We start from the raw sequence: 12,207 nt of genomic DNA on the forward strand, positions 1-12,207 counted from the left end.
GTGTGTGTGTGTGTGTGTGACAGACACAGGAAGAAATAGAAGCGAGGGGCACTGTTACACACATCCTTACAAACAAGCTGTAAGCTGTTAACACAGCACTGACATCTAGAGGGAGACTGCACTCTCTCTCACACACACACAAACACACACACACGCTAACACGTGCACACAGGAAGGAAGCTGAGCAGAAAGAGAGAGAGAGACAGGCAGAGAAAGACAGACAGATATTATTGACAAGCAGGAAGGTACGTGCACTTGATAAAAACACAAAAACAAGTTAGAAAGAGGTGAAACACGCAGGGAATTTGTCAGAGCGAAACGGTAAGACAGCGAGGGAAAGGAAGCAGAAGAGAAGTATTGCTTCCCTGAGCGATTCCACAGACACAAGTGTTTGAGCAGGGCTTTGTCCTCAGAGACGAGGTTAGCACTGAATTTCCCAACAGAAGTCAGGTGGGTCACTATAGAAGACAAGCAGTGCTGCATCCTCAGACAACAAAACGACATGGAAGAGCTGCTTATTCAGTTACTCACAGTGATGCAAAGATGTTTTCCACTAATATGGCTGAATTACAAAACCAGATCTGACCTTTCTAGAATTGTTCTATTTATAAAGCCTTAATGAGTTGGCCTTTAAAAATGCCAAATAACAGTTTATGTTTACTGCCTTGTGTCTCTAAGGACTGGATCATTGCTCCTGAAGGCTACGCAGCCAACTACTGTGACGGAGAGTGCTCCTTCCCCCTCAACGCCCACATGAACGCCACCAACCACGCCATTGTACAGACACTGGTAAGAAAAACCCACGGGATTCTGTCAACCTTGGTGCTGGAAAACTCAGTGTGTGTTTATCTCTCCCTTCATACAAGGAAAGCTTAAAGCACTCATGTAACAAATGTTTATATCATCAGTGGATGGCTCTACATTGTGAGGATGTGTATGAATTCACTGAAAGACTTTTGGTTTTTTAACTGTTTTTTTTAACTCATTTTTCATCACTTGCAGATCAATTACTAAACAAACCAAGACATATTTTTTTCTTTATCATATTTGTTTTTATTTATATCCTTCATCATGTACAAAGCCAACATCTGTGAATGGTGCAACCAACCAGTAATCCATCATTTAGTATTTTTTTCTCATGCAGTGAGCGTACAATGATCTAATGGTTGAAATGTCCATGTAGAGTCTAAACAGTTGATTGGAAAACATTCTCTCTGATTTTCAGGTGCACCTGATGAACCCCGAGAACGTCCCGAAGCCATGCTGCGCCCCCACCAAGCTCCACGCCATTTCAGTGCTCTACTTCGACGACAACTCCAACGTCATATTAAAGAAATACAAGAACATGGTGGTGCGCGCCTGCGGCTGCCACTGACACCGTCGAGGTAGCGGTAGTGCTTCATTTAAAGTTGGGTTGGCAAAGGGCTGCAAATCCAAGGTGAGGTTGACCTCAACTGGACACCGGTCTCCTGCTCACATCCTCAGCCTGCAAGCCTGCACGTCTGCCTGAAAAGATCATTTACATGTTTGATTTAAGTAATCTTGGACAATTCAAACAATGCATCTGCCCACATGAACAGTTTATCTTTGAAAGTTAAAAAGCAAGGATTTAAACTTAAGGGGACCGTTGTAAAAAACTTCACCCCACTCCAGCGTTGAGCCACCAAGTTGTCTATCACCTTCTCTATCGGCTGTGGAGAGGACTCTTCACTTCATGGGTCTGCAAGTGAGTGAATGACTGTGTGTATGTGGGGAGGAGGGAGTGTTTAAGTTTGTATATTATGTGTTTATGGAAGTGTGCGTATGTGCGCCAACGAGGCTACTGCACCTTCTCCCTCACTTGTGAGGGCGAGGGCAAAACTGAACTGTCGTGGTACCAGTCAGAGTGCTGCTTTCTTTCCCTTCTCCTCTCCGACAAAGAAAAAAACTACGCTGGATCAGTTCTCAGAAGAAGCTTGTGTAATTATTGATGAACAACTCTACAGCGCATGACCCCGGGGAAGAAATCCAACAGTACCCAACGACATATACATATACATGAGTCAAATCAGTACAAATGTGATTGGGGTTAGAAGATTCATATTTCCTTCCTCTTCCCTAATGTATTTTCTCCTCAAGCCATATTTGCCTTCCTAAAATATAATATGGACTGAACCAAAGTGACCGCAGGCTACTTTAGCAGTGCACTGCTCCAAATATCCCCTCAGTGTCAATATTTGCCGGGCTCACGCTGAGCTGCGATTCACCAGGCTGGTTCAACATGATGCATGTTGTGGCTAAACTGATGTTTTTCTCCAAAGAACCGAAGAATACAGCCTTATCCCTCCGACATACCGCAAATGGCCATTTCCATGTTGCTGCACTCACAAAGTTAACAAACGCTTCAACCCCTGACAACCCATCAAGAGATTGTGGAAAAACATTTTGCGAGTCAAAAACAGCCGGCAGGACGGTTTCTGTGCCAGCTGTCTGAAATAGCCCTTTTGCTTTTTCAACCCTAAGGGTAAACTTGTGTTGAGATTTGTGTCCGGTGGCAACGTCTTTCCAATTGAACTTGTTACTGTGAGTCTTGAGTTCAGTGTCTTTGAATGACGTGGAGTCTTTTAGAGAACATATTTTAATGAAAAACTAATACCAATAAGAATCTAAATACCTTACGTGCCTAACCAATCATAAATTACAAAATATACCTCTGGTAAGCTGCTGTTTACATTTGTGATCATGTTTAGACTGTTTTTTGTAAATACTTGTACATTCTCAGCTTATTTATTGCACCTTTTATTAAAAAGAAAAATCACATACCTTATTAAGAGACAGATGCAAGAACAAAATGAAAGTACAAACTTATTTTTGAAATTTTTTTTATTATGAAATCTCATGTTACAACTTGCCATTATTCACTCTTTTTTTGTACAAAATTCATGGGTAGCGCACAACCCATGACTCACAAGGAAAAAAATAAACTTCTGTCACTGGAGTTCCTTAGACCATGTGCTATCCATAAAAACTTTTTCTGACAAAAAGCTGCTTTGTGTGTGATTGTTTGTGTACCTGGGTTAGACAATAAATGGTGCCCTGCACCATGCTGCAAATATGTTTCACATAACCTGGGTCAAAGAGCATTTCCATTGTAAGTGACATGGCCTGACAGCTGGGTGAAGTTCACCACAATATAGTCAATCACAGAAATGTACACTGAAAAGACTTATTATTGGCATGGATGTAAATGCTATAAGACCCAGTTATGAATACAGATGATTTCTTGGCCTTTGACTGTTTAATTTCCAAACACCAATTAACCTTCTGTGCATGTTGCATCTGTGTGTTGATGGTTATGATACAGTATATGACCTTTGCAGTACAACAGGAAATTAAAACCAGCCAAATATTGACGTATTTTGGTTGCATTTTTGTAACTGATGATACCTTTTACAGATTGTTTTAGTGTAAGATTTAGAAACCAGCAGCTGGAGGATTTTATCATCAAATCACCAACTATCCATGTTCACTTTCAGACAGGACATTCAGATACACTGTATTAGGTGGAACCAGGAAAATGAAATGACATGAGATACAGCAGGTTCAATCAACTCAAAGTAGGAACAGATCATAGTCAGAAATATGATATTAATGCAAGCAAGCCCACGTTAACCTGAGCCACAGTGAAGTTTCCTTTCAGTTTAAATCTCACAAGTATCAACACCACAGAGGGAGGTTAACACTGTTTGTTTTACCCTCAATACTGGCTCCAAGTGACCCAACTGCCCTCTTCTCTTCCATCTACAGGACCTGGCCTGAGAAATACAGCACTAAACTTTTACATTCACATTTTATTTTGTATTACATTTGATGAGATCATAAAGGGACAGTTTTAAGCAGACACCAGGCTGCAGCTCTTTCACATGAAACTAACAGTGTTCAGTAATGGAGATATGGGGCAACATGGTCCAGGCCTGAGACCCTGAATGCTAGCAGGAGTAGTGAGGGATGGCTGAATGAGATCACACGAGTCGACCTTCCTTATCCCATTTCTGAGATGTTACGTTTACCAATTCTAATCACCTTTCATAAGAAATTTGTCTGGTTGTTTCCTAAAAAAAAGCTAAACCCCTCATCAGAGAGAGAAAATAATGTCTGTGCCACATCAGCCTTCATCACAACTCCTTCTAGCCTGCGTGGGCATTTCCCTGAGAGTTAAGTCAGATAGGCCATCACTGGCATGGATAGAAAGTCCCCTCAACTTAACACTCAAATTCACATTAGTGTGATGCAACCTTTACAACCTTTGGAGTGACAGTACTGTAACATTAATGGCTTATGATTTAACAACAGATCCCATGTATAAAATTGAGCATTTTTGTAAAAAGTGGCTACAGAAACTACAGGGTTTTTTTTTTTTAAACACGCAGGAACTGGGACATCTGTCCGTCAGTGCAACCCTTTTAATAAACATTTTATTTGTGCGAGGAGTTCTGATCGATTGAGCAGTGCTTGCAAAGTGGTTGTCAGACATGTTGCTTCTATTGCAGACCCAACCGGTACGATACAAGTCTCCTTTTTTTAGAAGATTTGAGGTTGGGGGACAGCAATGAAAAAAATACATTCACATCCCAAACACTCAGCTGAATCATTCTGTCCTTAATCACTGGAGGGAGAAAGAGAGGAGAGGAGAGGAGGGAGGGGGGAGGTTGGCATCTGTAGGACATAAGAGTGGTATCCTACTGGCCAGATATGCAGTGTGGGTGAGCAGAGTGGTGAAGAGTGAGCGCTGGTTGGACTGTTTTTACAGCTCGTCCCTCGCCTGCCTCATCACAAAACTGTGCAGGCTCTCCAGGTCCCGCCCGCCGTGATGCTCATCACCCTGCTCTCCTGCTCTGAAGATGATTAAAGTTGGGTAACCTCGTACCTGAGTGCAAACAGAAGAAAAGGAGAAGAAGTTATTCCATGTGCTTAACTCTGTTTGAAAACCTTATTCTAAAGTACCATGCAGTGTTTCAACAGCTGAGATTAATTCTGATCACTCCCAAAATCTTATCAACTGTTTTGGGTCAAAGGTCTATCTGTTCTCCAAACTTAAGAAAAGCATAACAAATATGGCACATTTTATCAGTGAATCATCACTCAAAGCCTTCAGATAATTCAAACTGTGGATGTTGAACTCTGATGCAGCAATTCAACGTTGCAACTTCAAGTGTATTTTTTACAACTACAAAACCGGATTAATGATTGACCACTGGGCTTCTAAATGCTAAACAAACTTTATCTGAACAAACAAGGAAGTTTCAAGACAAGAATTTTAAAGATGCATCTGATTCCAAGTGACTTTGCTTTTTATCGCTTCCTTATAGATATGTTACAGGTTAGTTTGACGTTGAAGTTGAGAGTAGCAGCTTCACACTACTGTCAACACTAAATAAGGCCCCAAAGCTTTCCTCTCAGTAGCGTCATTCCAGCTGCCACATACATATTTAAGTATGTGGCAGTTGTATTGTTCTATAGTTTAATTACATCCTGTATAACACACTTAATCCTGATGGTTAGTGACAGGCTACTATTGCTAGACGTCCAGTTTAGTTGGTGTCCAACTGTATAAACTGTAGCTGACACCCACATACTTACAGAGTACTTATTGCAGAGTGTGCGCTCAACAGTGCAATCCACTTTGGCTATCTTGACGTCAGTGAGACCGGGAAACTCCTTGGTGGCAAGATCATCCCATGTTGGAGCGAGGTTCTTACAGTGGCCGCACCTACACAGCAGGATAAGACGGGGATGACGTCACTTCACATCAATAACGCTGACTGTGTTATTAGTGTTATATAATGCTTTCTATGACTCAGTCTTTTCACATTTGTTTGATACTATTGCAGGCATTTTTTTTAAAGAAAAGACAAAACAATGACATTTGGTTCTATATTAAAATCACCTTGCAATTTTTATCCAAGCAGGTTAATTGTTCCAGAACTGATCTTACCATGGAGCGTAGAATTTGATGAAGGTGAGTCCTTTGGCTACTGTCTCATCAAAGTTGGTCTCTGTTAGGACATACACGCTGGACTGCAGAGAGGAAACAAATACAAACTGTAATATTAACCTCTTCTGAAATGTGTCTGAATGACATAAGTGCAAAATTGTGACGTTGACTTCATGAGGGTAGTCAGAGTGAAAGAATTAACACCAAGAGCACAAACAATAATGTATCCAGCATGACACATGATCACATTCATCGACACTGTAACTAGACAACTAACAAGCAAGAAATACATGAGGAAGAAAACAGGAATTCTTCTTCCTGCTGTTCACACTCACCTTCACCTCCTCTTTGGCTGGCTCATCGGTGGGGATCTCGTTTGATTTCTGCTCCTCATGTGGATGCTCGTCCTCCTCCACAGTGAGAGCTGCCTTCAGCTGGTTGTCCACAAAGTCTTTGAAAGAGTCCAGGTCTCTTTTTCCTTTGTACTGTTCTGTCTACATGAAGACGATACACGAGAATTAATGTTTTACTGCTATTACTATAAATGTGGAGGCTTTTTAATTAACTTCTTGGGATAGTCAGTTTGGTTATTATCAAAGCCATCATTTAGCTGTAAAGCAAATACATGTGCTTTACAATAAGTTATTTTAACCACAGCACAATGTTGATTAATTTTTTATCAAAAAGCACGTCAGAAGTTGGCACACTGATGTCTTTGAAGATGTAACACAGCTGTTCATGCAGAGATCACTTGGGAATAAAGAGTTATAAACAGTTCTACGTACCTTCTGTCCGTTGTAGAAGAAGAGCAGTGTGGGATATCCTCGCACGCCATTCTCAGAACAAACCTCATAGTGCTGTGTGCAGTCCACCTAAACAACCAGTATATGAACATGTGTTATTAAATTAAGCAAACTTTGACCCTGCAAATTTGCTTAGGAGGCGTCAGTAGTTATTATTAATCCTATGTGTAAACAGATAATGTCTCAAATGACCAGAATCCTGTTCTGTCAAGCTGATAAGACTGGTGAGTGAACAGGTAGCGTCTTGAAGAGAGCAAATAGAGCCCTGCTTCACCTCTGCAATAAACTGAAACTCAGACTTTCAGAACATATCATTGAAAGGACAAATACCAGCAAACTTAAGAGTGAATAAAGAGAGCTAAAAACCTTTTTTAGTTGCCCTGATTTTAAACAGATATGTCATCAAATTAAAAAGATTGCATAGAAGGCTACACTTTTTATGCTTTAAAAAGGTGCTACATGTATGGATTGTGAAGCAATTTACATGTATTAATCCCTTTCTGTTGCCAATGCCAAGTTTTTACGGGTCGTAAAAAAAAAAGATTAAAAAAAAAAAAGACTACGCACTCCTTAGCTTGCCTTTCTCCGATGCCAACAGGGTGCAACATAAGCTAACTTTTTAGAAATGGAGTGTTCTAACTTCAACCAACAACCAGCACCTACCACAACACAGAGTCAGGTAAGCTAAAAATACTGCAAAGCATAAAGTTAGCTTACCTAAACATATATCGTGATATAGTGGTTTGGCTGGCTAAAGTTAGCTCTACTGCTCGCTCATGCTAACGGAATGTTAACTTCACTCACTTAACAGCCACCAATGCCAAGAATTTCTAATTGTTACATATTGCACCTTTAAAATAAGATTATTTATGAGTTAATGTGACATTTTATCCCATACTTACCAACTGTTCAACTTTTTCTTACATTTACATCATATTTAGCTGCTTCAGTTTTCAGAATACTGTTCAGGTATTGTTCTCAAACTAGTCAGTCATTGCCAGGCCATGAATATGCTGTAAATCAAAAAGGACCCACCTTTCCTATTTTGACATCATCAGAGTGCTCAAAGCTGGTGGCCAGCTGCTCCCAGGTTGAGGCCATGGCTTTGCAGTGGCCACACCAAGGGGCAAAGAACTTAACAAAGTGAGCACCTGAAGAAAGAACAGAAAAAAAGACGTCAGAAATGTTTAATCACCAGGGGACCAAGGAAACACAGTAATGTGTAAATGCCTTACAGTATGTACTAATTACTACATGGATAATCAGGCACGACTGCACAATTCTGAGCTTAGTTGAGGCTGCAGAAGTTTATGGTTACAGATTTTTTGATTTGATGAAATATTGTAAAAAGTTGATTCCACTACAAACTGAGCACAGCCGGCTGTAAATGAAAATATACACCTCTTATACAGTATACGCGACCAATTATACAACGTTTATTGCGGCTCTGTTGCCAAGATGTGAAGGTGGGACCTATAAACACGGCTTTAAAAATGCCTATGTCATATCCTGGCGTTTTTCATCTCCAAACAAGCAATCATTTATTTTTCTGCAAAACCAAAACATTGAGCTCCAGCGGGACTTAAGAGCCGCAATTTCAACGAGACAATTATCGTGAGCGCTGTTTATTTTTGCAGTCATGGTGAAAATCCAGAAACGTGCATTGACAGGAGACGAGTGTTACACAGCTGCTTTGCGTTGACTGACGTGTGGACTGGGGCTCAGGTGTTCATGATGAAATGTCACTTATGTAAATCAAGGCAATGAGGTGTTTCCATTTTCTAAATGAGTGTTCCAGAAACAAAACTCAATGTGGTTGAAAACTGAAAACAAATTCGAAATTGGGACAAAACAAACGTTTCATCTAATATGACAGGAAGCAGCTGCTCACATACACAATACCAAGTTACGGTTCATTTGCTTTTGATGAAGCTATTATGAACAGCACATATTCTACTAGAGCTTTACCTTTGGCTATGTGGGCCTTAAAGTTGAGAGCAGTGAGCTCATACAGGCCCTGTTTGGGCTCTGGAGCTTTAGGAGGCTCCTGTTCAGTCTCTGGTTCCTGGAGGAAACAAAACAACACACATATAAGATCAATCATGCACTGCAATGATCACTGGTTTCTTAATTTGAAGTCAAATGAATGATCTCTACTTACTGAAGGATCCTCCTGCAGTGTCTTCAGCATCCACGTCTCCAGGGACTGCAAATCTCTTGGTCCCTGATACTTCACTGCCTCCTGGTCAGGCTTAAACAACTTGAGCCTAACACATAACACAAAAACGTTTTGAATGAATGATTTATAATGTGGCTGATTTAAGTCTAAAGCCTCACAACAACACTTCAACTCTGTGACCCATGCAGTCCATTCAATCCTCATTACAAGCTTTAGTTATACGAGTAGAAACTCTGTCAATCATTACACACGGTCACGAGTGTGGTATGCAGTCAGCATTGTTTAAGATGTAAGAGAATTAAATTAAAGGATGAGTTCGCGGTTTTACAAGCCTGTCTTCAGACAAAAATCAGGTACCCATATGAAAATTGAAACAGGTTTTTTCTTGCCATAATCGTGATTCCTGTTCATACTGATCATTAGAAGATCCCTTCATAATATACTTACAATGTAAGGACGACTGAAGCTAATATGTAGCTTCAGTCGTCCAAATGAGTCACATCAAGTAGATAGCTTTCAACGTTAGTCTTTTTAGTGCCAAAAGCTCTCTTTTTGTTACTATACTTCCACTGCAGCTTAACAAGGGAAACACTGTCTGAGGAAACACAAAAGGGAGTTTGATGCTCAAAAGACTGTAAATGTGGCAGATATCCACTTGATATGACAAACTAAAACTGTTGAAGCCTCATATAAGCTTCTGCAAACTTTTAAATACATTTTTACAAAAATACTGTGGATTTGCCCCCCTTATCATCACTAACATGTAAAGTGCATTTTAAGGGGATCTTTTAATAGCCAATATGAACAGGAGGAATGATTACAGGGAGGAAAACCCCTTCACTGTTGATATGGGCATCTGACGGATGTTTTAACACAGACTTGAAACATTGTGGAACTGTCCTTTAAAATATTGGCTAAAGTTTCAACGAAATGCATGTTAATGTGTCACTTATCTGTAAATCAGTGATGAAGACAACTGTTTGATTCTACACTATTAGCTGTGTTTTTATTCACTCTGCTTACATGAACACAGATGAATTTCTATAAATAAATGAATATAAGAGTAAAGGTACGTCAGCTGGTGTGACTCTACTACTTACGTGGGGTAGCCTCGAACCCCGTGAGAGTTGGAGCAGAACTTGGTGTCCTGGACACAGTCGACTTTCACCACATACACTGGGGGCTCGTCCATGCTGTTGTATTTGTCTGCCAGTTCGTTCCATGCCGGCTGTAACCTCTGGCAATGGCCGCACCTGAACACAACAGTGGTAGAAATACTGTCAGTGTGCAACATATGTTATTCTGAAAGCTTTCACATAGTTTGGTCGGTTCAAATACATCTTTAACTCAAACTTTGTTTATAGACTGTGATCCTGGTTGAAACCTTTCATTTGCACCCAGCACCTCTTGCACTCTTTCATGGTTTATATGGTAAGGTATGTAAATCCATAAGAAATGTGGATGCGCATGCATTAGAGCCCAAGTGATGAGTTTATACTGGTATATCAGAGGCACTGTATTCTTAGAAATACCCAGATACAGATGGTGGCCAGCTGCTGAAACATCTGATAAATATCTCCACTCTCCTCTGAATGACAAAAGAGTAATAAAGCAACATGCTTTCTTCTTTCCAGCGCAAGCCTCCAGTTATTTCTGGCACTGAAGGCCACATGGAGCTAAGGTTTTATGTAGCATTTTAATACTACTTAACAGAAGAGTAACTTATGCATACCACCCCCTGATGAATACAGACACACGGGGAATGTGAATGCATGTCAATGAAAAATCAAAGAAAAAGTCAAATATGTGAGCTGGAGTTGATCATACTGCTTTGTTGCAATAATTGGCAAGAACACAGAAATGCACTGCGTGGTTACATAAAAAGGTTACATGGAGATTGTTATGCTCAGCCTTTGCTGGAGATGAAGACAAAACAATGGGAAGAGCTCAACTTCTGCTCTTATCTACGACTATGAGTCTCATCTTTCATGCATCTATTGTTGCTTTCATTCACATGAAACTCTGATGAATGAACTGAACTGCTCCGATAGTTTTATAAGAAAACTCCTGCAGCCCCCTCAAGGACCTCTGGGGGTCCGTGAACCCCATTTTTGGAACCACTGACAGTCAATCAGTGCATGCCACGTAAGCACAACTCACCAACCTACAACTTTGAGCCACATCATTTCTGCCCCATAAACAAGCACAACTTTAAAAAGCTGCCTTTACTTATAATGTACCCGGTTCAATATTTACTACTAAGCTATCCGCTGGCTAGCTGTTAGCATTATTAGTACCGAGACAGTCGTGAAAACTGCTCTGCTATGCTAGCTAATGTTAGCGGCTAACGAGCCGGGTAGCTCTAATCCCACTGATACAGTCAGGAAACATTTATGCAACAAATGAGGCATGTTAGAGACACATGTTGGTGCGAATTATTTTCTTTAACGTCGTTTATAAAAACTTGGGAAGTGTCCACTTACCATGGGGCGTAAAACATGACAAAGTGGGGTGCAGTCGGCACCGCCGCGTTGAACATTTCCACCGTATATGAGTGCTTGGCGTGCTCATCTTCATCTGCATCAGAGTCGCCAAACACAGCGGTGAACAGTAACGAACAATAAATAAAACACAGCAGAAAATGTGTGCAGCTCAGTGCTGAGGCCATGGTGAATCTTTTTCTCGGTGGGTGGAAAGTGTCCCGGCTGCTGCTGTTGGAAAAGACGTGCACGCCTCCAAGATGAGCCTAAGCGCACTGTGGATGGGACGCATGCATATGAGGAAGCTTATTACTGCAGCTGGGTATGCATGTCAGCATGTTGTGTAGATCTGTGGCAGCCCGCAACTCTGTCCAGGCTGACAGGTTCAAACAAGTGCCAATCTGTGAGGAACTATGGAAGCCTGTGTGGTGTGGAGGTGATGCGAAGATAAGATGAATCACTAAATATTGAGCAGGCAGAGCACATTACTCGTAGTGAATGCATGGATGTATTTGTCATATCTGCTGCGTGATATAGATAAAAACAGGCTCAAATGAAGTGCATTATTTCATTATTTCAAATTAAGTGAATGTGTTTATTTGCAGCTTCCAGTTCAGCATCCCTCACTGTCCAGAGAGGTTGAGGTCAACGATTTTATCAGATAGGAACCCTACTGAACATGGTCAATCAAGCAAAAACAGTGCAGTTTTATTAATGTCTAAGATATTAATACATTAAATATAATGTTGGATACAGTGTAAAAGACTGACT

General features: G+C 40.7%; 2 protein-coding genes across 2 annotated transcripts in view; one reads left to right on the plus strand and one right to left on the minus strand.

The window, feature by feature from the left end:
- Positions 1–2,720, plus strand: part of bmp6 (bone morphogenetic protein 6) — a 45,679-nt gene extending 42,959 nt beyond the window's left edge. Inside the window, exons 6-7 of the mRNA XM_062441700.1 lie at positions 679–789; positions 1,226–2,720. Coding sequence (XP_062297684.1) covers positions 679–789; positions 1,226–1,375 — 261 coding nt within the window. The 3' untranslated portion in view covers positions 1,376–2,720. The remainder of the gene's footprint in view (positions 1–678; positions 790–1,225) is intronic.
- Positions 2,721–2,844: 124 nt separating this feature from the next.
- txndc5 (thioredoxin domain containing 5) lies at positions 2,845–11,712 on the minus strand. Its single transcript, XM_062441701.1, has 10 exons — positions 11,440–11,712; positions 10,057–10,209; positions 8,939–9,044; positions 8,746–8,842; positions 7,813–7,928; positions 6,760–6,846; positions 6,310–6,468; positions 5,975–6,057; positions 5,620–5,749; positions 2,845–4,906 (listed from the first exon to the last, which is right to left on the minus strand). The coding sequence occupies exons 1-10, from the start codon at positions 11,622–11,624 to the stop codon at positions 4,784–4,786; spliced, it is 1,239 nt and encodes a 412-aa protein (XP_062297685.1). The 5' UTR covers positions 11,625–11,712; the 3' UTR covers positions 2,845–4,783.
- Positions 11,713–12,207: the final 495 nt, after the last annotated feature.

The sequence above is a fragment of the Scomber scombrus genome, chromosome 20, assembly GCF_963691925.1.
Source record: "Scomber scombrus chromosome 20, fScoSco1.1, whole genome shotgun sequence".
Taxonomy (NCBI): domain Eukaryota; kingdom Metazoa; phylum Chordata; class Actinopteri; order Scombriformes; family Scombridae; genus Scomber; species Scomber scombrus.

Coding starts and splice junctions, on each gene's coding strand:
- txndc5 (XM_062441701.1), bottom strand. CDS start 11,624: ATGGCCTCAGCACTGAGCTGCACACATTTTCTGCTGTGTTTTATTTAT. Junction 6,847..7,812: donor ATGATGTCAAAATAGGAAAG/GTGGGTCCTTTT, acceptor CTGGTTGTTTAG/GTGGACTGCACACAGCACTA. Junction 6,058..6,309: donor CAGCCAAAGAGGAGGTGAAG/GTGAGTGTGAAC, acceptor TCCTCTCTGCAG/TCCAGCGTGTATGTCCTAAC.